The sequence below is a fragment of the Kwoniella bestiolae genome, chromosome 1 (genome assembly GCF_000512585.2).
Source record: "Kwoniella bestiolae CBS 10118 chromosome 1, complete sequence".
NCBI lineage: Eukaryota > Fungi > Basidiomycota > Tremellomycetes > Tremellales > Cryptococcaceae > Kwoniella > Kwoniella bestiolae.
In genome coordinates, this window is record NC_089241.1 from 5,943,223 (window position 1) to 5,962,487 (window position 19,265).

At 46.6% G+C, this 19,265-nt stretch overlaps 12 protein-coding genes across 12 annotated transcripts; 10 read left to right on the plus strand and 2 right to left on the minus strand.

Annotated features, from left to right (window-relative positions):
* Window positions 1-322: 322 nt before the first annotated feature.
* On the plus strand, window positions 323-964 carry I302_102224 (uncharacterized protein; the record flags this gene model as incomplete). The annotated part of the gene is made up of 3 exons (XM_019187601.1): window positions 323-517; window positions 638-796; window positions 875-964. The coding sequence occupies 3 exons, from the start codon at window positions 323-325 to the stop codon at window positions 962-964; spliced, it is 444 nt and encodes a 147-aa protein (XP_019050479.1).
* Window positions 965-1,348: 384 nt separating this feature from the next.
* On the plus strand, window positions 1,349-2,478 carry I302_102225 (uncharacterized protein; the record flags this gene model as incomplete). Its single annotated transcript, XM_065869445.1, has 5 exons — window positions 1,349-1,418; window positions 1,517-1,697; window positions 1,800-1,986; window positions 2,110-2,268; window positions 2,362-2,478. 5 exons carry the CDS (start codon window positions 1,349-1,351, stop codon window positions 2,476-2,478), a joined length of 714 nt encoding a protein of 237 aa, XP_065725517.1.
* Window positions 2,479-2,783: 305 nt separating this feature from the next.
* Window positions 2,784-3,923, plus strand: I302_102226 (uncharacterized protein; the record flags this gene model as incomplete). The annotated part of the gene is made up of 5 exons (XM_019187602.1): window positions 2,784-2,853; window positions 2,924-3,137; window positions 3,226-3,412; window positions 3,540-3,698; window positions 3,771-3,923. 5 exons carry the CDS (start codon window positions 2,784-2,786, stop codon window positions 3,921-3,923), a joined length of 783 nt encoding a protein of 260 aa, XP_019050480.1.
* Window positions 3,924-4,448: 525 nt separating this feature from the next.
* Window positions 4,449-5,575, plus strand: I302_102227 (uncharacterized protein; the record flags this gene model as incomplete). The annotated part of the gene is made up of 5 exons (XM_019187603.1): window positions 4,449-4,518; window positions 4,608-4,815; window positions 4,954-5,146; window positions 5,216-5,380; window positions 5,474-5,575. The coding sequence occupies 5 exons, from the start codon at window positions 4,449-4,451 to the stop codon at window positions 5,573-5,575; spliced, it is 738 nt and encodes a 245-aa protein (XP_019050481.1).
* A 556-nt stretch (window positions 5,576-6,131) lies between these two features.
* On the plus strand, window positions 6,132-7,163 carry I302_102228 (uncharacterized protein; the record flags this gene model as incomplete). Its single annotated transcript, XM_019187604.2, has 6 exons — window positions 6,132-6,201; window positions 6,283-6,365; window positions 6,425-6,486; window positions 6,554-6,743; window positions 6,802-6,963; window positions 7,041-7,163. 6 exons carry the CDS (start codon window positions 6,132-6,134, stop codon window positions 7,161-7,163), a joined length of 690 nt encoding a protein of 229 aa, XP_019050482.2.
* A 1,012-nt stretch (window positions 7,164-8,175) lies between these two features.
* I302_102229 (uncharacterized protein) lies at window positions 8,176-9,392 on the plus strand (the record flags this gene model as incomplete). Its single annotated transcript, XM_019187605.1, has 5 exons — window positions 8,176-8,284; window positions 8,401-8,560; window positions 8,694-8,895; window positions 9,012-9,170; window positions 9,258-9,392. 5 exons carry the CDS (start codon window positions 8,176-8,178, stop codon window positions 9,390-9,392), a joined length of 765 nt encoding a protein of 254 aa, XP_019050483.1.
* A 634-nt stretch (window positions 9,393-10,026) lies between these two features.
* Window positions 10,027-11,264, plus strand: I302_102230 (uncharacterized protein; the record flags this gene model as incomplete). The annotated part of the gene is made up of 2 exons (XM_019187606.1): window positions 10,027-10,284; window positions 10,476-11,264. The coding sequence occupies 2 exons, from the start codon at window positions 10,027-10,029 to the stop codon at window positions 11,262-11,264; spliced, it is 1,047 nt and encodes a 348-aa protein (XP_019050484.1).
* A 384-nt stretch (window positions 11,265-11,648) lies between these two features.
* I302_102231 (uncharacterized protein) lies at window positions 11,649-13,127 on the minus strand (the record flags this gene model as incomplete). Its single annotated transcript, XM_019187607.1, has 7 exons — window positions 11,649-11,732; window positions 11,797-11,870; window positions 11,932-12,025; window positions 12,092-12,188; window positions 12,275-12,386; window positions 12,468-12,493; window positions 12,562-13,127. 7 exons carry the CDS (start codon window positions 13,125-13,127, stop codon window positions 11,649-11,651), a joined length of 1,053 nt encoding a protein of 350 aa, XP_019050485.1.
* Window positions 13,128-13,749: 622 nt separating this feature from the next.
* On the plus strand, window positions 13,750-14,247 carry I302_102232 (uncharacterized protein; the record flags this gene model as incomplete). The annotated part of the gene is made up of 3 exons (XM_019187608.1): window positions 13,750-13,874; window positions 14,042-14,078; window positions 14,161-14,247. 3 exons carry the CDS (start codon window positions 13,750-13,752, stop codon window positions 14,245-14,247), a joined length of 249 nt encoding a protein of 82 aa, XP_019050486.1.
* A 612-nt stretch (window positions 14,248-14,859) lies between these two features.
* On the plus strand, window positions 14,860-16,730 carry I302_102233 (uncharacterized protein; the record flags this gene model as incomplete). Its single annotated transcript, XM_065869446.1, has 5 exons — window positions 14,860-15,169; window positions 15,244-15,362; window positions 15,491-15,616; window positions 15,730-15,910; window positions 15,988-16,730. 5 exons carry the CDS (start codon window positions 14,860-14,862, stop codon window positions 16,728-16,730), a joined length of 1,479 nt encoding a protein of 492 aa, XP_065725518.1.
* A 586-nt stretch (window positions 16,731-17,316) lies between these two features.
* I302_102234 (uncharacterized protein) lies at window positions 17,317-17,929 on the plus strand (the record flags this gene model as incomplete). The annotated part of the gene is made up of 3 exons (XM_019187610.1): window positions 17,317-17,333; window positions 17,434-17,592; window positions 17,725-17,929. The coding sequence occupies 3 exons, from the start codon at window positions 17,317-17,319 to the stop codon at window positions 17,927-17,929; spliced, it is 381 nt and encodes a 126-aa protein (XP_019050488.1).
* Window positions 17,930-18,193: 264 nt separating this feature from the next.
* Window positions 18,194-19,224, minus strand: I302_102235 (uncharacterized protein; the record flags this gene model as incomplete). The annotated part of the gene is made up of 3 exons (XM_019187611.1): window positions 18,194-18,519; window positions 18,593-18,675; window positions 18,773-19,224. 3 exons carry the CDS (start codon window positions 19,222-19,224, stop codon window positions 18,194-18,196), a joined length of 861 nt encoding a protein of 286 aa, XP_019050489.1.
* Between the last annotated feature and the right edge of the window lie 41 nt (window positions 19,225-19,265).

Genomic DNA, 19,265 nt, shown 5'->3' on the forward strand with positions numbered 1-19,265 from the left:
CCAATTGCATATTTGTTTCTAGCTATCCCTGTGCTCTTCATGTTCCTCTTATCCTTCTCTCCAACGCGTTTTGGGAAATTAGACTTGGTCCATTCGACCTCCAAGGTGAATATCACATCTATAGGAGCAGGAAAGGAGGAAATAAAGATTGGTTTGGCCTTTGGAGCTAGTGGAGGTTGTATGTGGATCGGTGATGAGGCGTGAGTGATCTTTCCTTTGGTGTGTTGAGGATGGTTCTTCGTCTCATCAGACACACTGCATGTACTGTAGCACATCATGATCGCCCTGTTGATTGCATATCATCACGTACACTTACAATGCTATGACTAGTCGAATATGTAAACCAACCTTCCATCTTCGACCTTCACCGACAGATCTCCATCTCCCATCGAATCAGACCGTCACCGAGCATATGAGCAACACCAACGGACTAGTATTGGTCCACATAAGTACTGCGCTCGTATCGCTGGGACAGATATTCTGGGTTGTAGGTCCATTCGTTCCTGGGTGCTTCGAGGTGAGTCTGGTACTCACATAGACGTCCCAACGCACCATGTAGACAAGAGAGGATGGTTGCCTGCACAACACTGTATCCTAGCTAATCTTACGACTGGTCCTCTTTACGAGTCCATCCCAGACATCAAACGTATTCAGGCTCCTATCATTACTATGGGGTATGTTGACCTTCTTCACCATATGCGGAACCAAGCTATCAGTAGAGAGCAGGTTGAAAGATTCTTACCCACAATTTAAGACTGATTATGGGGGTGGGCTGGGGTTGTACATAGTTGGTCTAGTGAGTTTGCTTCACGCATGGGAGGTACAAGTCATCCGTAACCAGACCTTCATTGATCCGGTGAGGTGATTATTGCAGTTCTTCATACTTTGTGCGATGTTGGGTACGATGAGTGTGTCGGGGAAGATTGAACGGAAAGGTCCTCCTACACCTGCCGAGGGCGCATAGCTGTAGCAGTGCTCTCATCTCCTTATATCATCTCTGTCAAGCTTCAATAGTACTGTCCACTAAGATTGTAGTAGACGATTCCCTTGTGATCTTTGTAAGGTATGATTGTATGTATAGACTGTTGGGTGAATGGGCCAAATTGTCGTACCTGCAGATCAATCAATCATAAATACACAGCCCGCTTGAGCCATGGTTTCTGTAATTCAAAGCTGTGTCACTGTGTATAGATTCATCAACAGAATTCCCTCATTACCATCCATACTCGAACAACATTGTCCTCTCAATATACTACATTGTATACTTTACTACCTTAGCAAAGTAGTACAACCACATACCCCCTCAAGCAACGACGTCTGGCAGGAGCTGCATCTTCTGTAGATTGATATGAACATAACGCTCTTCTTTGAGAAACGGGTCGGCTGGACGAGATATACAATCATCTCGATGTTCCTCGGTAAGTCGTGTCATTTCCGTCTTCTCAATCCTTCACACTATATACCATATCATCTTTACCAACCTGACTCGAATTGTCTGCTCTGGCTGTGCATGTAGTAATCAGCTTCATCCTCGACCTGATCATCTCCATACCCACACTGACCACCACCCCCCGCCTGAGCGGTATCAAAGCGACCTCTACGATTCAGCTTCCATCTCCGGACGGGTTAGGAATGGACTCAGTGGTAATTGGTATCGGGGTGGGTGCTTCCGAGGGATGTATGTGGTTTGGCGAGGTGTGAGTGAACGCAGTAGAACATCACTCCAACAGTAAAGCTTTTCTTCCAAAAGTGATGGAGGTCCGTGCGCTGAAACTCGAATCTCCGTTTCGATACAATAGTCGACAATGCCGTTACACCCTTAATTTCCAACCTTCCTCCGGGTTCCTTCATCTACCGCCGAACCAGAATGTCACCAACCATTTTCCAAGTGGGAGGATACTGGCAAGCTGTCATGTCACCACTGCATTACAGGCTATGGTGACTACCTCGTTCATGGTAGGACCGTTCGTCCCTGTGTTATTCACTGTAGGTACAGTTCTTTCACCTCGTAGCCTCCCCTCGCTTCTCTTCGGCAAACGGTACCATCAAAAATATACCGAAGGCGTAGATTTCATGGGCGTATGGCTAATTCCGGCTGCCTCAAATCAGCTCACAATCATCCTTCTACCTATCACAGTAGTAATGTCAATGTTCTCAGGAATATCGCTGTTAATAGTTTCAGCACAAGTAGCGTACCAATTGAGATACTCGATACCGAAATTCGAAGATACATGGGGATTTGATTTCGTATTCGCTTTCGTGGTCGTTGTGAGTGGAAACTGACACACCGTCTCCAACGGTCTTCTTCAGTTCAGGAAATGATACTGACTTTGCGTTCGGGTATAATATGTACATTCATAGTTCTTCCAGGTGATACTTTCCTTCTGGGTCGGATGTCTGCGCTGCAGAATGCCAAAGAAGACGGCGCCACCTGCTGATGCCACCAGCGAGCTCGAAATGGGTATGAGTAGAAGGTGATTATGGCATTTTCCTTCGGGAATTGGGTGTATGTTGATAGGCGATTCGAAGTAACCGTTGATCCAGTCAGTAGTTTAGATAAGGTACCTTGATTTGTAGGAGTACGACGATACTGTAAAGTGCGCATTGCGTAAGATCACTTGACATCTTGAGTGAGGGCTATGTATTTTTCCCATGCAATGATGAGACTTACAGTGTTTTCTGGATTGGTATACATACCTCTACCTCTGATACAGAGACAGGAATGTCTCACTTTCATGTAACTTTGAAGTTTATTCTACATCAGCTCCAGCTGCATGCTAAACATGAGAACGACGATATTCTTCCAGAAGAAGGTGGGATGGCCAAGACAAGTCTTGAGTACAGTCCTACCAGGTATGTATGATATTCTTTCCTTGGGCTTTCATCAGTACGCAGCTCCGTCTGAGGATGAGGTGTACTGTAGTGGCGACAGCAATCATCCTACTGCTCCTGGTCCTATCTCCTCCCACTTTCCCTTCCCTCGCTCTGCATAGATACTACGGTACCGTCCTGGTCACTTCGACTGGCACGAGCTATAATCCTTTCAATCTCACCCTCAATGGAGATGGGGTTAGAGAAGTGGAATTTTGGATCATGTTGGGACCAGGAGGAGGATGTGAGAAATATGACGATAAAGCGTGAGTCTTGTCTACATTCACCCATAGGAATTCACCCTTGCGCTCTTCTCTGCCTTCATCCTGAATGTTTACCTGGCCTATCTCTTAGACCAATCTGTCGACGTACATTACATTTCCGACCACCCAAGACTCACCTCCATCTACCACCCCAAGAGACCCTAAGTGGCAAACTACCAAATATGAATTGGCTGGTAATATTCCATATGACCTTGGTAGCGGTTGTACTAGGGATCATTTCTTTCTGTCTCGGTCCATTCGTACCTGGGTGTTACTTTGTAAGTACTTCAGTGCGGAATGTACAATCCAGAATGTGCCCATCATCCGCCAAATCACTCCCTTACTCCATCATGATGTATGTTGATGCTCACTGTATTACCCGACGCACCACGTCCTGCACTGTAGGTATCAACAGCAACTACCTTCCTCGCAGTCGTACTATCCCTCATCGACGTCATAGCAGTAAATTTCGGATTCCTGTCCATGAATAAGAGTCTGAACGGTTCGAATCCGAATGTCTATAGCGATACCCCCGCTGGATATGCGTTGGTCTACGTCGTTCTTGTAGGTACCCAGACGTAGATAACGAAAGAATGTTGTCGTTGATTGTCCATTGCGATTGCGATGTCATATTAGGTGATGACACTCGCTTCAATGTTCATTATCAAAGGCGTTGCTTCCAAGATCAAGTTGAACGATCCGCCCAAAGAGGGTGGAGAGGAGAATGAGGGCGTGGAGATGCATTTGCGGGGGCGAGGGCAGACTACCACTAATCAGGTCAATCATTAATATGCGTTGGGCACCTGCCGCTATATAACAGTAGTAGAACCAGGCTGAATATATATATATCGTTATTTTGTTGTGTTTTGTACATTTGTATGAATAGATGCACGGGTTTCTCTAGCACGGGTTTCTCTAGCCTGGGCCATGGCAGATCCCAAAAAGAGCGACTGTAAATTGTCTCGTAGTACACTGCAGTATTTTTCGGAAGTCCGAGGTAGTACTAGGATTGTATTTCGCCTGCAGTGGTACGGTATAGTTATGTGGCGGTAAAATGTGAAGTACAACGCTCGTACGGAGCAGAACACTAGTACCTAGTACGCACCTGTCATAACTATGTTTCATCATGACGTTGGGGTTAAACCTTCTTTAATCATGACAGCCCAGCCGGTGTGAGCAGTGCGAATCTTTCAAGATACTGTAACAGTGCAAACTAATTCTGCTTTTTGGTATAGTTACTGTACATTTGAATAACCTACTCACTGTTCAGCTTTGACACTTGACACCCTGATCATCGCATTTAACCAAATCAAGATGAGAACCACAATCTTCTTCCAAAAGCACGTAGAATGGACTGTCCAAGCCCTCTGTACCGTCCTACCATGTGAGTAAAACCACCTTCCTCCCACTCAAATTTCCGCTTGGTTCGACAAAAGTTCCAAGCTGACCGACTCATCATGCCGTACACAATAGTATGTGTCTGTATGCTCTTTTCTCTGCTTATCATTTCTCCTCCTACCTGCTCTTCTCTCGCACTGTACGAAATCAAATTCACCGTCGAAGTCAATTCTACCTCTACGATATATGAGGCTTTCAACTTTACTTTCTCCCCTACAACGGAAGTCCCCGTTGAAATTCTTTTGGGACCTGGTGGAGGGTGTACGAAGTTTGATGATGAGCTGTAAGTCCCTTTGTAGACATAACAGTACCACCCCTGCTTGTCAACGCTCTCAAGAAATGGCAGGGGGGGAGAGAGGGGTTTGGACTTGATTGTCATGGAGGAGAACACTTTACTATACTGATAATTTACGTCGCATAGGAGGACCTGCCAACGTTCTTTATCGTTTAAGCCTTCCCAAGCGGATGTACATTTACCCTCTGATGAGTACGAAGAACTAATGGACAAAGTACCATCTATGCGATATATGATAATGCATCATATGGCCTTGGGAATGGTCGTACTGGGAATCGTGACGTTCTGGTTGGGTCCCTTCATACCAGGGTTTTACTTTGTAAGTCTAGACCATAACAGCTTAACCTGATTGCTCGATAAATAGCTCATGGAGATAAACATCATATAGGTATCAACGACCATCATGATAATCAGTTCGATCTTCACTTTTGTCTTTCTGTTTTTAGGCGACGGTCTAGTCGCCATCGAACTTGATGATAGGTTCGAAGATTTCCTACCCCCTGTTGAAAAGAGGAAGGTCGGTCAGGGTATTACAATGATATTTGGAATTAGCGTGAGTCCCAACGCGGAACACGGAACACGGAGTACGGGATGGATTGTCTTGAGTTGGGCTGATGAGCATCGCTTTGATCATTGTTTTAACTAGGTTCTTCTGATTCTATCTACTGGTGTGATTTATGGTCTGGTCTCTCGGATCACCAGTGGGAAACCTCCCGAAGAAGGGGATTTGGAAACGCAGGATCGGTAGTCGGTTGATAAGATGTAGTGGACTTCATTTAGGGGATTTGAGGAAAACATGTTAATATAGCAGCGGTAAACTGACATGCATTTTCAATGTCACCAGATACAAAGTGATCAGCTAGCTTCATACGATACAGGAGAATGGTTAAATCTGATGTTGGCGTGTTCCCCGGGATTGGAATTTGGTTTAAAGTACAGCAAGGTTAAATACGGCGCCAGGATTTTCGGAAAAATCAAGACTTATCAAGGACATCCTCTAATATCGTGGAGGATGGCAAAGTCATCTCAAAATCATTCGGTGCAGCTGCTTATCTTCCCATGAATCTGTCTTTACCGGAACGAACACGCTGTAAAAGCTCAGCCTTCTTCTGTGTACTTGCTAAGAGTCGTAATCACTCAATTGAATGACGTCGAGTCGAACCTTTTCCTCTCAAGCAGTATGAGAAATACCACACTGCCTTGGTCGGTGCACGAGGGGTTCCATTTGTGGATGTTCATAGTGACATGTGCAATTGCAATGTTACAGTATAATATAATATCTCTTAGACCCAAACCGTGACAATATGAGAACCACGCTGTTCTTCCAGAGACGGGTCGGAAGGTGCGTCCAAGTCTCTTGCACCGTCTTACCCCGTGAGGTACTTCCGATTTTCTTGTGTCGCCCAGACTAATCCACCTTGAGGATAAACTGAGTGATCGGGAATATACGTCCAGTGATCACCGCAATGCTCTTATCCTTGATCATCATCTCACCTCCTACCTTCCCGACGCTCAGCTTGTTCAACATCGTTTCGAGTGTCAAAAGCAACCTTTCCTCTTCTGATCCGACATACGATATCATCTGGTCTGAACTCAGGGATACTTCCTTTTATATCTCTTGGGACCTGGCGGTGGATGCATGAAATTGGATCATGAAGAGTGAGTCGTCTCGTCCCATTGGACTACAGTAGACAAAGTGTTGATCAATCCATATTGTGCGACGCAGAATGATCTGCGAACGCACGTTGACCTTCCGTCCATCATCCACATACCTCCATTTACCCCCCGACGAGACTCTCACATCAACATTCCCTGGCGATGTCAACTGGATGCTCATGCATCATATCACGATTGGTTCTCTGGTATCGGCCATATTGGTGTTTTGGCTGGGTCCGTTCTTACCTGGAACTTATGTTGTGAATTTGGTGGTCACTGTATCCACATCGTAGACGACTAACGTGTTGACACTGCTAGCTTTCGACGGTAATCATGTTCCTCGCGTTCCTCTTCAACTTCTTCCGCCTGTTCATCGGCGATGCTATAGGTGAGGTTGTGCTGAGTAACAAGCTGAAAGACTGTATACCCGAACCGAAAGTGCAAGTTACGTATGGGTTCGTGCTTGAATTGATCCTCAACGTGAGTGGAGCAGGCGCTCTAATTGCATTGTAGCTGATCCGGATAATATTATTGGACCATGAACCGTGATGTTATAGTTCCTGTCGTGCATGTCGTTCATCATCCTCGGCACTATAGCTTGGAAAATTGATACGAGTGGACCTCCAGGGGAAGATGTGGAATTACAACCGCCACGAGACTCTTCGAAAAGCGAGGATTGATCTTGATCCTCTTTCTGTTTGGTGAAGGGTCGAAGGTTAGGAGATGGGGTATAATACTGTACTCGTACCTTATCTTCAATTTTCGCTTGTGCGGTCGATTGATTTTCACACTGTGCCTTGTATCGCCACACATGCATCATTCCTCGGGTGAGGGAAAAGACGATCTGTTGTTTTGTTACTCTATCCTCCCCACCCTGTGGCAGACTGATTTGCAATTCGGTCAAGTTGACGCCAGCACCTCATAGTTGATAATTGATGAATCATCTCACTAGTATCAGCAATCGGGCCTACAGTAATCTTTGTTTAGCCTCGTTTCAAGTTTCAGGCGTAGTATCAGATGTCAATTCTAGATCTAGATCCCATTCCAGTGATGAAGTCGACTCCAATTTGACCCGAAGTGGATAAGGTACCATCATCGTCTTCGCTTGTTCACGCTCGACGCTCGACGCTCCACGCTCCACACCATCTCACTGTGGCACCGAGCTGAGATGAAATGAGCACGGTGATCTGACCTTTGATTCTGAGTTTGAAGGTGACAATCAGGTCACAACACTCGTACTCATGTATCAGCTTGGACTGTTTTATGGTGTATGGAGGACGAGGTGAGACATACCGTGAGATTGCGGTCGTTCGGTCTGATGGTCTGATGGTCTGATGATCTGATGGATGATGAGTACTTGAACTGCTTGGCGGTGACTTTGATAAGGTGAGTACTGGTTGACTGATTGATTGATCGATGGGTTGATCGATGAATTGATGGATGATGGTGATGGTGACAGAGGGTGAGTGTGAGTCAATCATGACAATGTCAAACCCATCAATTAAAGCCTAATCGGGCAGAAAATCAGAAATCATTGATCCGGGCGAGTATGTTCACAGTATGTACAGTGAGGATCTCTCGATGCGCATCTTCGACAAGAAACTGCAAGATATAAGATGATGGATGCACATATATATTCGCCATCTTTGCTTTATCCTTCCAACAAACCACCACCCTTCATCCGCGACGAAAATGTCTGAACTCGCGGTTCTCGAGTCGTCAAAAGAAGAGGGATCAAAGGGGCGACCGGTGGGCGGCTGGAGAAGGAAAATCGCCTTCGTAGGGATATTTACGTTGATCTGTAAGCATTCATCGCCTTTCTGAAGCAACATCCATGATGCGTATCACCAAGATCAAAGCTCACAAGGTGTTCATACTGCATGTCGCTGGTCGTACTGATGTGCCTCCTCCACACAGTGATCACATTCACTCTCCAATTGCTCTCCTCTCTTTCCACAGCCATCATCACGCCCCTCGACCTCATTCATGCGGAATTGGTACCCGGCCGAGGCGATGGGATACCTCGCAGAATTTCCCTAGGTGGATCAGGGGGATGTATGTGGTTTGATGATCTGAGGTGAGTGCGGTGGTGCTATCGTCGTCTGCGCGGTATTCCAATTAGTCACTTGAGTACCGATCTCTGCCATCAACGGATAATTCACCTCGAGATGGAAGCTCGCCTCTGATATATGTATGTTTACTACTCCTAGCGGCCCTCCTACCAAATGTATCACGACGATCCACTTCCAACCTGACCCCGAGGTCCTGTCACTCTCCGAAGAAGATACTATCCTAAGTGCCATGACGACCAAGATCGGAGTATGGAGAATTACCAATTACCTAGCCACTGGTCTCGTAGGGATGGGAAAGGTCCTGTTCGTTCTCAGCGGGAAATATGGGAAACTGGGCGGCGTGAGTGTACTCCTCGCCTGCTTTACTCACGCAGCAGGAACAATCACTTCCTTCCAGAGACACCGGCTTGACCCAAAATAGACATCTGATCGATGGCCGCTAATGACTTTGTACAGATCACATCAGCGATATTGTACCCCGCAACACTACTCACATGGGCGGCGTTGATCGGCGATATATCCTACCTTCTGATCGTCCAGCGAAATGTTCGAACAGCAAGACCAAGGTTCCATGCCGAGCTGGGGTTGGTGATTTGGTTATGGGTCGTATCGACGGTGAGTGCAAAGAGAAAGTCTCTAGGATTGTGGAGCCGGGTGATGAAGGGAAGATGATGGCTGATACATTAATCTCATCGTTTGTAGGCGCTAGTCAGCGTTACGGCATGTTTGATCGTGTGGTACTTTGAATCTACCAGGGCGAAGAGGTTTCTACCGCGAGAAAAGCAAAATTCGGGAGAGGAGGGGAGTCAAGGTGGTCGTGGGGGACACGTCGTATGATCGTCTTCGCGTAGATTAAGATTGGAACTGCAAGCAACCATGGTGAGGGTTGACATTCATCATTACTGTATCTAATATTCCGACCGACCGGCTCCACAGAGGCTTCGGATCATCTTCAAGGTGGATACACAACTTTTTGGGTACTGCACGAAATTGAACATAAATCTACACGATCTATACAGAGATGGTGTCTGCGAGATCCAGAAGCGTAGCTCCCCATCTCAAGTCTCCATACTACTGCTATGTGCTCCAGTCGAGGCACGAGGTGATCTTCAGGAGTGGTAGGGAGGCACACAGTCTAGCACAGAACACTGCTTCGTCCCCATCGATATGTTTGACTCCCACCTCGCTAGGCTCAGGCTTCATGAGATGAGACCTTCTCTGAAGAGGTCAGTAAGCCAAACAACCCGTTATCTCCCCGTGCCAAACACAGAAGATGTCTCATCACAATGACTTGGTATATAACAGCTCCTTTTCGCCACACACACAAGCGTCAAGTTGAAAGTGGACCACCTCCACCCACGCGAATTCGATCCAATCCGACCAATCAACCTCACCTCAATTGTCCTCTTTCAACTCACACTGCACTCTCTCTCTCAGCCTCAGCTACATCTTGATCCCTCAACAAAGCAAGATGTCGCCCCCTCCACCAGACATCCCTCTCCCACACCAACTCGCCGAACAGGAAAAGGAAAAGGAGGAAGGCAGTCGAAATAGATCATCAAAAACACAAACGTTCCTCCCTAAATTACCGGGCAGGGGACAGATGATCAAGTACCTCACAATGACTCAAAACACCTCAGCAATGGTATTTAGTATATTCCTTGTACCCCATTTGGCTAGTCCGGTGGTGGCTTCTGTCATGGGGTTGGAAGGGGCCGATAAGACTTTAGTGAGTTGTCGTGTTGATTTTGGTACTGTACCTCTGTCCGGATACATTTTATCCATTCTGCGATGCATACCTTGCATCACTCTGATTGAACTCACCCTGCTCGTGCTGGTCTTGAAAGCATCAAGAATATAACATATGTAGCATCGTAAAAGATCACCTGAGAAGGAAAGCTGATCACACCTTGACAACAGATGATCTCCCGAGACCTCTACCTCCCCCTCGAACCGATTCTAATATACCTCCCACTGGGTGTCCACGTACTCTCGTCCATATCCAAACGACTCCTCATGGTCATCTCCTCCTCTTCTCCCTCTTCTGCTTCATCCTCCTCTTCATCGCCTTCATCTGCATCTTCTTCCTCGAAAGCTTCCAAGTGGACCTGGCAATCCCTCAAATCCCGCCTCCCACGCCAATCCCACCAAATCGCCGGCTACCCCCTATACATCCTCCTAATAGCCCATATCCTGTCGCACCGCATCGTTCCCTCTTCTCCCTCCGCTCCTATATTTGAGCTCAGCCCTTCGGAATTGGGGTATGAGTACGTGGGGTATAATCTTAGGGATTGGGTGGGATGGGGGAGTTATTTGGGGTTGGTTGGGGTTGGGGTTTGGCATGGGTTGGTTGGGGGTATTAAGATTTCGAAATGGATAGGATTGGGAAACAGGTCATCTACGCCCGCTAGGATCGAAGGTGATAAGAGTGGGCATGGGAAGGTTGTTGGTCCTGACAATGGAAGTGGAAGTAACGGTGGAGTAGATGAGAAGGTGATTGTGGTTAATCACGACTCCGAACCTAGAAGAAGGAAATCTCGATCCGGATCTCAGGCGGGGCTGCGAGCATTCACTGTAGCTCTTATTGGAATCGTCACAGTCGGATTGTACAGGATCAAAGTGGATACGGACATTGGGGGGATCAGTGCGATTATGAGAACGAGGTATAAGGCCGTACATGATAGTCTGCCTTGGGCTGGATTATGGTAGTGCTATGACTCATAGATACCTTCAAAGTGCAGAGATGGAAGATAGAAGAGGAAGGTACCACGTAGATCCCCCGATCATGGTATCTTATGGATCGACATAGATGTTAGATTAATATAGGCTGGGTATGGCTAATTCAAACACATATTTCTCTCATTGGATCACATGTTGTATATACAGTACATGGATGTATAGATATTATCACAACGCCAATGGTACAGGATGGCATGATGATTCTACATTACTGGGACGGCACATGGTGAATATCGTGAGAATGGGACATGAAAACGAGGTCGATAACGAAATTGATCTGGTAATTATACAACTCGAGTGAGCAGAATAGATATGAAGTCGGATTATACGTTCGATGGTGAAGCTCAAAGAGGATCACAAGGTACTCTTATCGAGGAGCTTCTTGAAGGCCATATTGACTTCTTTACCGATCGATTCCTTGTCTTGGGCTTTGATGAGCTATCAAAGTATACAGAACAGTCAGTAAGATGCCAAGCGACATGAAGATGAACAGCCGTCTCACCTGTTCTTTGTATTTCTCCTTGGACTTCAACACCCCTTGCTTGTACCCCTCCATCTCAATTGCATGTCTCTCCACTAAGATAAGGTCGTCTCAGCTTCGTCACCATCTGTCGCCCCATGGACAGCTGACACTTACAAGCGGATTCGAAATCCTTCTTCGCTTGTTCGATAATCTGCCCCTTCTGTTTGTTTATCTCGTGAATTTGCTTGATGATACCTTGCATCTTTTCCTACAGCCGCATTTCCATGAAGGTGTCATCAGTATTTGAGTTCTGTATGAACTTGGTGTAGCTCACCTTTTTAGCAGCTATGAAAGCGACGGTTTTATCCCAGTGTTCCTTGGTCCTACCGTTTATTTCTACCAGGCTGTCTCTCCAATCTCTCATATTTTGTCTGTGTAGGACGAAGCAGATCAGGATATGTCAGATGAGGCTCCCAGTGTAGTGTCGGCAACTCTCCTCCAAAGGGACAATACTTACGGAATCGTGTCGGCTTTGAAGTGTTCCAAGGCATTTTGGAGAGCCTGGTTGATGGTATAGGTGACTTCGTTGAGAGATGTCGATGAATGAGCTTGAAGCCTTTCGAAGGGGGCTGAAACGGGAAGCCAGGTCAGAATTAGTGAGTATTCCATTTATGCCCTACTCTGTAGACAAATCAGTCAGAACATCTTACCACCTAGGGCATTCGCAAGGTTCTCACTTTCAAAGAAAAGAAAGGTATCAGCTATTTTGCTTTACCATGATGGAAATGTAAATAAGCAGCTCACGCCTCTTCCTCGTGTTCAGACTCTCCTTCTCCTTCTGGGTCCTCCCAAGTCTCCACCACACCTTCCCAGATTTGTTGTACCTTTGAAATCCTCCCACTCCCACCCTCATGACCCTTACCTTTCGGTTTCACATCTTCCGTAACTACTTCTTCACCCTTCCTGAGAAACTCTGCAGCAGTCGCACCAAGGAGTTTGATGAATTCTTCTCGATCGATCCTGCCCATGAGAGCCTTAATAGCTTCTTCCCCTTGTACCTCATCATCTCTCGGGTGAGCCGTGCTTCTTTCGATGATCGCTTCGTCATCTTCTTGATCTTGAGATACGAAAGGAGGCGATGAGCCGGAGGAAGGTTGCGATTGGATATCATCCGGATCGTCCTTCTCTTCTGCTGCCGCTGCTGCCTTCGATTTGGAAGTTGTAATCTTCCTGATAGATACGGGTGTCTTGCTGTTCCTGCTGATTCTGGGTTTCTTGTTCTGAGGTGGAGGGGTACCACCCGAGTTGGAGGTGTCGCTGCGTGAGGGGGAGCGGGTACGTTTGTTCCCTTGTGTGGTTTTACGGGGCATGATGGTTAGTGCGATACGGGGTTAGTGGTAGGTAGCTCGGGTGAGAGGTGAGTATGATGAGTTCTTATGGAAGTTGAGGTGGTTTGGAGTGGATTGAGTATGCAGATCGTTGAGATGAGAAGGGGAATGAGAAAGAAGAAGAAGACAGAGAAGATGAATTGGACTTGTCTGTCTTTACATATTCGTGGTTCACTGTCATTGATTGGGATGATAGGTCTGTGCGTGATCCGTGTGTGAGTGTGGTTGACTGGACCTGACGTGTATGTGTGTATATTGAGTATGTGATGATCTGTGCGTACTAAGTGGTCTGTGCGTTGCACAGATCATCGTCAAGTGAAAAATGAAAATGGTGATACTGAGGATGACCGAGTGAAGTGATGTTGAATACCTTTGTCATACTTATCTCTCTCTATATATGTCCCTTTCGAAATCATCTTCATCCATTCATACCTCTCAACCTTTGAACACAAAATTCAATATCACCTCAGTAGGACAGTGAGCTATCAGCCCCAGAACCCAAGTCGTTGCAAATAGCTGATTATCTTTCGACCTGTAGCATCATCGCAGCACACTCCCTTCACTATCACTCCCTTTTCAACGACTAGTCCAAACCACTCTCAACATGTCTTCCCGAGCTAACAAAGCTACAATGCACGAGCTGAAGCTCAGAAGGTTGATGGAGCATAATCATAGATTGCGGGAGGAGCTCGCTAGACCCAGGGTCATGGTCAGTGTTGCGAGTTTGAAGTGAGTCGATAACTGCTTCCTTGTTATTGGCTACAGCCCGGTCGCCAGTATGATGTAGGAGACGAGCGAATCAGAGGGAAGAGAACGATATCATTCATGGGATAGCTGTCTTGGGCCTGTGGTCGCCGCTCCGTGAAAGGGAAAATGCTGATATCCATGATATCTAGCTTGATCAACCACTGTCGATCTACCAAAGATCCTCTTGTGAGTACACCGGCCTTTCAGCTAACTACCAGCCACCCTCTCCCTGAGAATCACTAGCTGATTGCATGCCGCTGTAATGCAGATCCCATCCCTCTGGGGTCCACTCCAAAAAGGTGAAGATCCCTACGCTCCAGTCGAGCAGGCGGGTTGTTGTTCTTGTGAGTCGTGACACAGTCATCTTTGCGATGCGGTCCAATTGACAGCCTGCTTTTTGACAGTGATGTAGATTTGTGACCATTGATCTTTCGGTCTGGATTTCCTTTACCTTATCCATGTGACCAGTCCGCCCTAGAATCGATTCTCTGGTCACCATCGTGGCCCATCCTACCTCTACGATCCTCCTTCGAGGTAGTCCATTTGGAATCCTTTGGCATCCTTCTTACTTTGTTGATATCTTACTTTTCTCTCGTATGAATGTGATCAGCCGGCATGCTTGTCTATGCAATGTACATAAAATTACTTTTAGGTCGACGTTGATTGCAGGTGAAGCAGACATATTTGTGTATGCGGGTCTGTGCGCCGATCAGCTCATGGATGGTTGTATGGTGAAGTGGAGGTGTGTCACCGCTACGAACATCCTCTTGATCCTTGTCAACTTTGTCTTTTGTTTCTTTACATCATTCTCGACCTATATATCCACAGATCAAAGCACAGTCCTGATAGCCCAGCTTGGATCTTTTCTGTCTGTTTTACCTATCTTGTCCATCTCCTCGCTCGCCACTCCACCCATCCACCCATCCGGCCTTAGCAACCTTGTGAATCAAATACGACTCCATATAAAATGGAGTACGAAGAAGAGGACGATCTATTCGGAAATGACACAGGTCAAAATGTGAACGCAGCAGAACCTATCATGACTTCGGTGTCTACCTCTATTGAACTCCCTGTAGCTTCTTCTTCTGTCTCCGTACCGAGTAAAGCTGGACCGTCTCGTATAAGCACTACCGCCCAAGCTGGACCGTCCACAGGGAGGGTATACAAGAATGTAGATGACAGGCTGAGGGAATTGCAGGACATCAGAAGAAAAGGAAGGGAGGACGAGAGAGGTCCGGAAAATGGTGTGAGGAGCTTGAGGGGTCTCTGTATGGGAGGTGAGTTATTGCCTTATGGCTATTTGCAATCGAAGGAAAATAGCTTCTTTGGCTGATCCTGCGATCTTCTATAGTGGTCAAGTCCAATTCAGCTAGAATATGGGATATAGGTGATCTAGAATACCCCCTGATCAAGTCGCTCGTCGATGAGATGCCAATAGAGCAATTACAGGAGGTTGAGAGCAATTCACCTGTAAGTCCTACCTTCGCCGTTAGACTTTCAATCCCTGTACGAGTCATTATATTGGTCTTTTTTCTTGTGTAATGATAAAAGATTGAAGAATGAGGTAGACATGCTGATATTGGATCTCTTCTACATAGCATATAAAGAAAGATACAGATTGGTTATACGAGATCTTCCTCTTGCAAGATTACCCGTTATTCCACGAGAGGTGCCAGGATAGACATGGTGAGCCGAGGACATCGGGTTGGAGGAGGATGTACAAGGTGAGTTTGCCTAAGGTTCTTTCCTACAATCCACCTTGTCTTTTATAAAACGCCTTTCTAGGGCCCTGTTCACCATGTAACGATGATCGAGCTAATTGATTGACCCTTCCCAGAAAGCAAAAGAAGATTTCCACCTTCGTCAAGCGCAGGCTGCCGACAGGGTAGCAGCGCGATACAAGCAACTGGAAGAGGAGAAAGCCTCAAAGAGGATAGTAGTGATGGACCGTATCATACCAGATAAGAAACCCGCCAAAGGAGGTTGGGGTAGGGGAACTGGTGGGCTAAGCTCTTCAGGTGAGCTCCATCGTCGTCTTTGCGCCATCTGTCGGCTTGAATTAAGCTCACATAACGTTTTGATATGGTATGAGCAGTGAGCAAACCACAAAATGCAATTGCCAAGGCCCGTATTGAAGCCCAGCGCGCAAGGGTAGCTTTGACTCACGCTTCGGGCAAATACATCCCTCCTCCCCCTCAACGAAACAAGAATGAACCTACTCAACTGTTCAAGAATCCCTACCTCCCTTCCAATCAAGGACCCAGAATCCCACCTCCGCGAAGGATCAATCTTCCTCAGCAGAGTAGAACTAGGACCTCGGAACCTAGTTCACCCGTATCGCCCATACCTGGTTCTCATCCCATCATACGAGAAAGCTTACCTCCCCATCTGAAAGATCGAAGTAAGGACAATGAAAGTACGAAGACGCATGAGAGGTTCAAGATTGATAGACCCCTCACGAAGTTCAAGGAGGTGCGTAAACCCGTTGCAGAGAGGTTCGTAGTTCCCGAATTGGAGAGGGAGAAACCCAAGGGTGTAGTTATGGATTTCTTCGCTACTCCTGCTTCCACAGCTGTGAGTAAATCCAGGAAAAGCGAGGAAGGAGGAGTGGGGGGTAAACGGAAAGAGCGAAATGACGTGGATGGAGAGGTAGCGATGAAGAGAACGAACCCTTTGTCTTCTTCTCCCATTGAACCCACCGCGAGATCAACACCCGTTCCTAGGCAGATGCAACACCACCGACCCACTTCGTTGGACTCGGGTAATGGGATAGGCATGCGTGACGCGAAGATTAATAGTGTCCTGTTTAGGAAGAAGAAGGTGGTTAGGGGGAAGTAGCCGTTGTGTTATATATAAGGGTACAAAACCTCGCCTCCAATGTATGTTATAAGAGGCGACAGGCAAAGGGTAACACATGAGATTGATACTGGTATATCTCAATCATGCATATGTTGTATCTCATGTTATAATGAGAAATTTTGAACATTGACGCTGAGATTACAGACATTACAAACTGCTGTATCTCATGTTATAAGGTAGAGTTTGCCATTTCAAACTCAAAACTTGAGGTGACCCACCCTTTCACCATTTACACGATATGCAGTCCATTGTGTTTGTACAGTAGGTGGCAGTCTGAATAAGAGTCTCATTGAGGCAAAATAAGTATCAAGAGATCCTTTCATTTTCGCTCCTTTCGCTGGCTGTCTCCTTCTTTTTGGGGGTACGACAGGTATCAGAGCAGACGAATGGTCTGTAGGATCGTAACTCCGTATATATGTATATCTCGACTCCCTCTCAATCGTAGACTTATCACACCCATTTCACATTCCGGAATTCACTCATTCTTCGCCCTCGTGAATTGAAAACCTGCTGAATACTGAATACTGAATATTGAATACTGAACACTAAGTACTGGAAGTCTAAAATGTCGAACGCTCAATCGTAAGTCATCTGCAGATCCCTTACCCCTCATGCTCAAGTGGTCGCTCACGATGAGAAAAACGCCTTGATGATCACCAATCGGTATTATACTCGCTTCTAGCTCCACAAAACAATTCGTCAGCTCTCCTCCGGCTGCTCAGGCTGGTATGTCCGCTACTCCTGGACAGACCACGTACGGTGCGATGGGCGGTGCCACTACATCAGAGAGAGGTGGATCTGGGAGTTCAAGTTTGACTGTGGTAGAGGAACGAGGCAGAGTGTGAGTGTATCATCATATTACCCTCATTGAACAGTCCTTCAGTCCGGAACTCTGTATACACGTTTTAGATCGTGGTAGAATCGCATATTGGATGTTCTGAAGATGGCTGATCATCCCGAGAACCTCTCCTAGCATCCCGGGCTTATCACTCACCGCCTCCCCCTCCAACACCTCCAAGGATGGCAGAGCAAGAACGAAATACGACGAATGGTACCCTGGTGATGCGTCACACAATGGTAGACCAGCATGGTGGAATAGATGGTTCTGCTGTGGGTACGGACTGGGGTGCTTGTTGTGTCCTTGTTCGAGTTGGACTTGCAAGCATGAGAGGAGTTAGGGGGGAGGAGATATCTTTGATTCGCGTTATCTGTCTACACTGGGACAGATTGTGACGATGTGTTTTTCTTGGTTGATTCTCTACGCTATTACATTACTTGATTTTGACCATGATTCTCAAGACGTCAGTGTGTCTTGTTGCTTTTCGAGTAGAATTCATAAGCACATGCATATCATTTAGACATGCATGATAAGTTACAACAAATCGATACAATGCTCCTCCGTTGATAACTATCAACACCTGACTTGTCTCATGATTGAAGGGTCATTCCTGAGTTTCATTTCCGTTCCCATTCCCATTTCCAGCCAAATTGACCCCCGGTCCCCACCCTTCCAACCTCTTATCGCCTTTCCACAAAGTATGTCCCACACCCATCCTTCCACTCTCGCCCCCCGTCCCCGACCTTTCCCTCTCGTGAAATACGGGCTTACCCCTCCTTGAGGCTTTTCTTCGTCTGTTGGACCGTACCGGACCGTCTAGATGGTCTTTGTCTCCTGCCGAAAGAGTCGGTATAGGCGGCGAAGGGATGGATAAGGATGAGAGGCACGTTAGACATGTATGATGGGTTATCGAGAATGTATTTCGATTTGCTACGTACCCCACAATCAGATCAGCTACCATCGAATGATCAGGAAAATAAATTGTAAATGGGTATGGACTCACGCCTGTTACGTATTCTCGAGGTTAGGCCTGGTATGAGGATCGTACCGCATGATTTGCATATTGATCGTTTGAGTGATGGGTCTCTGTACAGCACAAAATCAGTTAGCAAGATCATTGGGCATATTGAAGCTCAGCATTGTGGTGTGAAGTATATTGAAGAAGCTGTGAAGGAGGACTCACAATTTCAGCTGATTATGCACAGTCATATGATTCATCTCCCTCACATTTATCCTAGCTAATTGTCTGAACTTTCTCCTCGTCCCCTCTTCAAGCACTTCCCCGTTGGTCCATCGTTCCTCCTCCTGATCAGCCAAGTTTGACCGATTAGGTATGTCGATTGGACTTTCGATGGCTTTACGTTTCCCTTTCCTATCTACCCTTACTCCTACTTTTTGACCTGCTCCTTCTCCCCCAATGTGTACAGACGTAGTGGTGGAGGAGCTGGACGACCCAAGGGATTGTAAGAAGATGGACGCCTGGTAAGTGTAGTTTATACGTTGGAAGAGATCTTTCTGAGGGATGATGGGATAGGTATCCTGCTTGAGTGTGGGTTTGCCCTTGGTGTCATTCTTGTTCTGAGAGTTGGCGATGGGTTTGGGCTGATTGGGTTGTTGGCTTTTGTTCTTTGCCATGATTATTGTTGACCTATCGTCGTGGTTTGTGGAAGATGAAG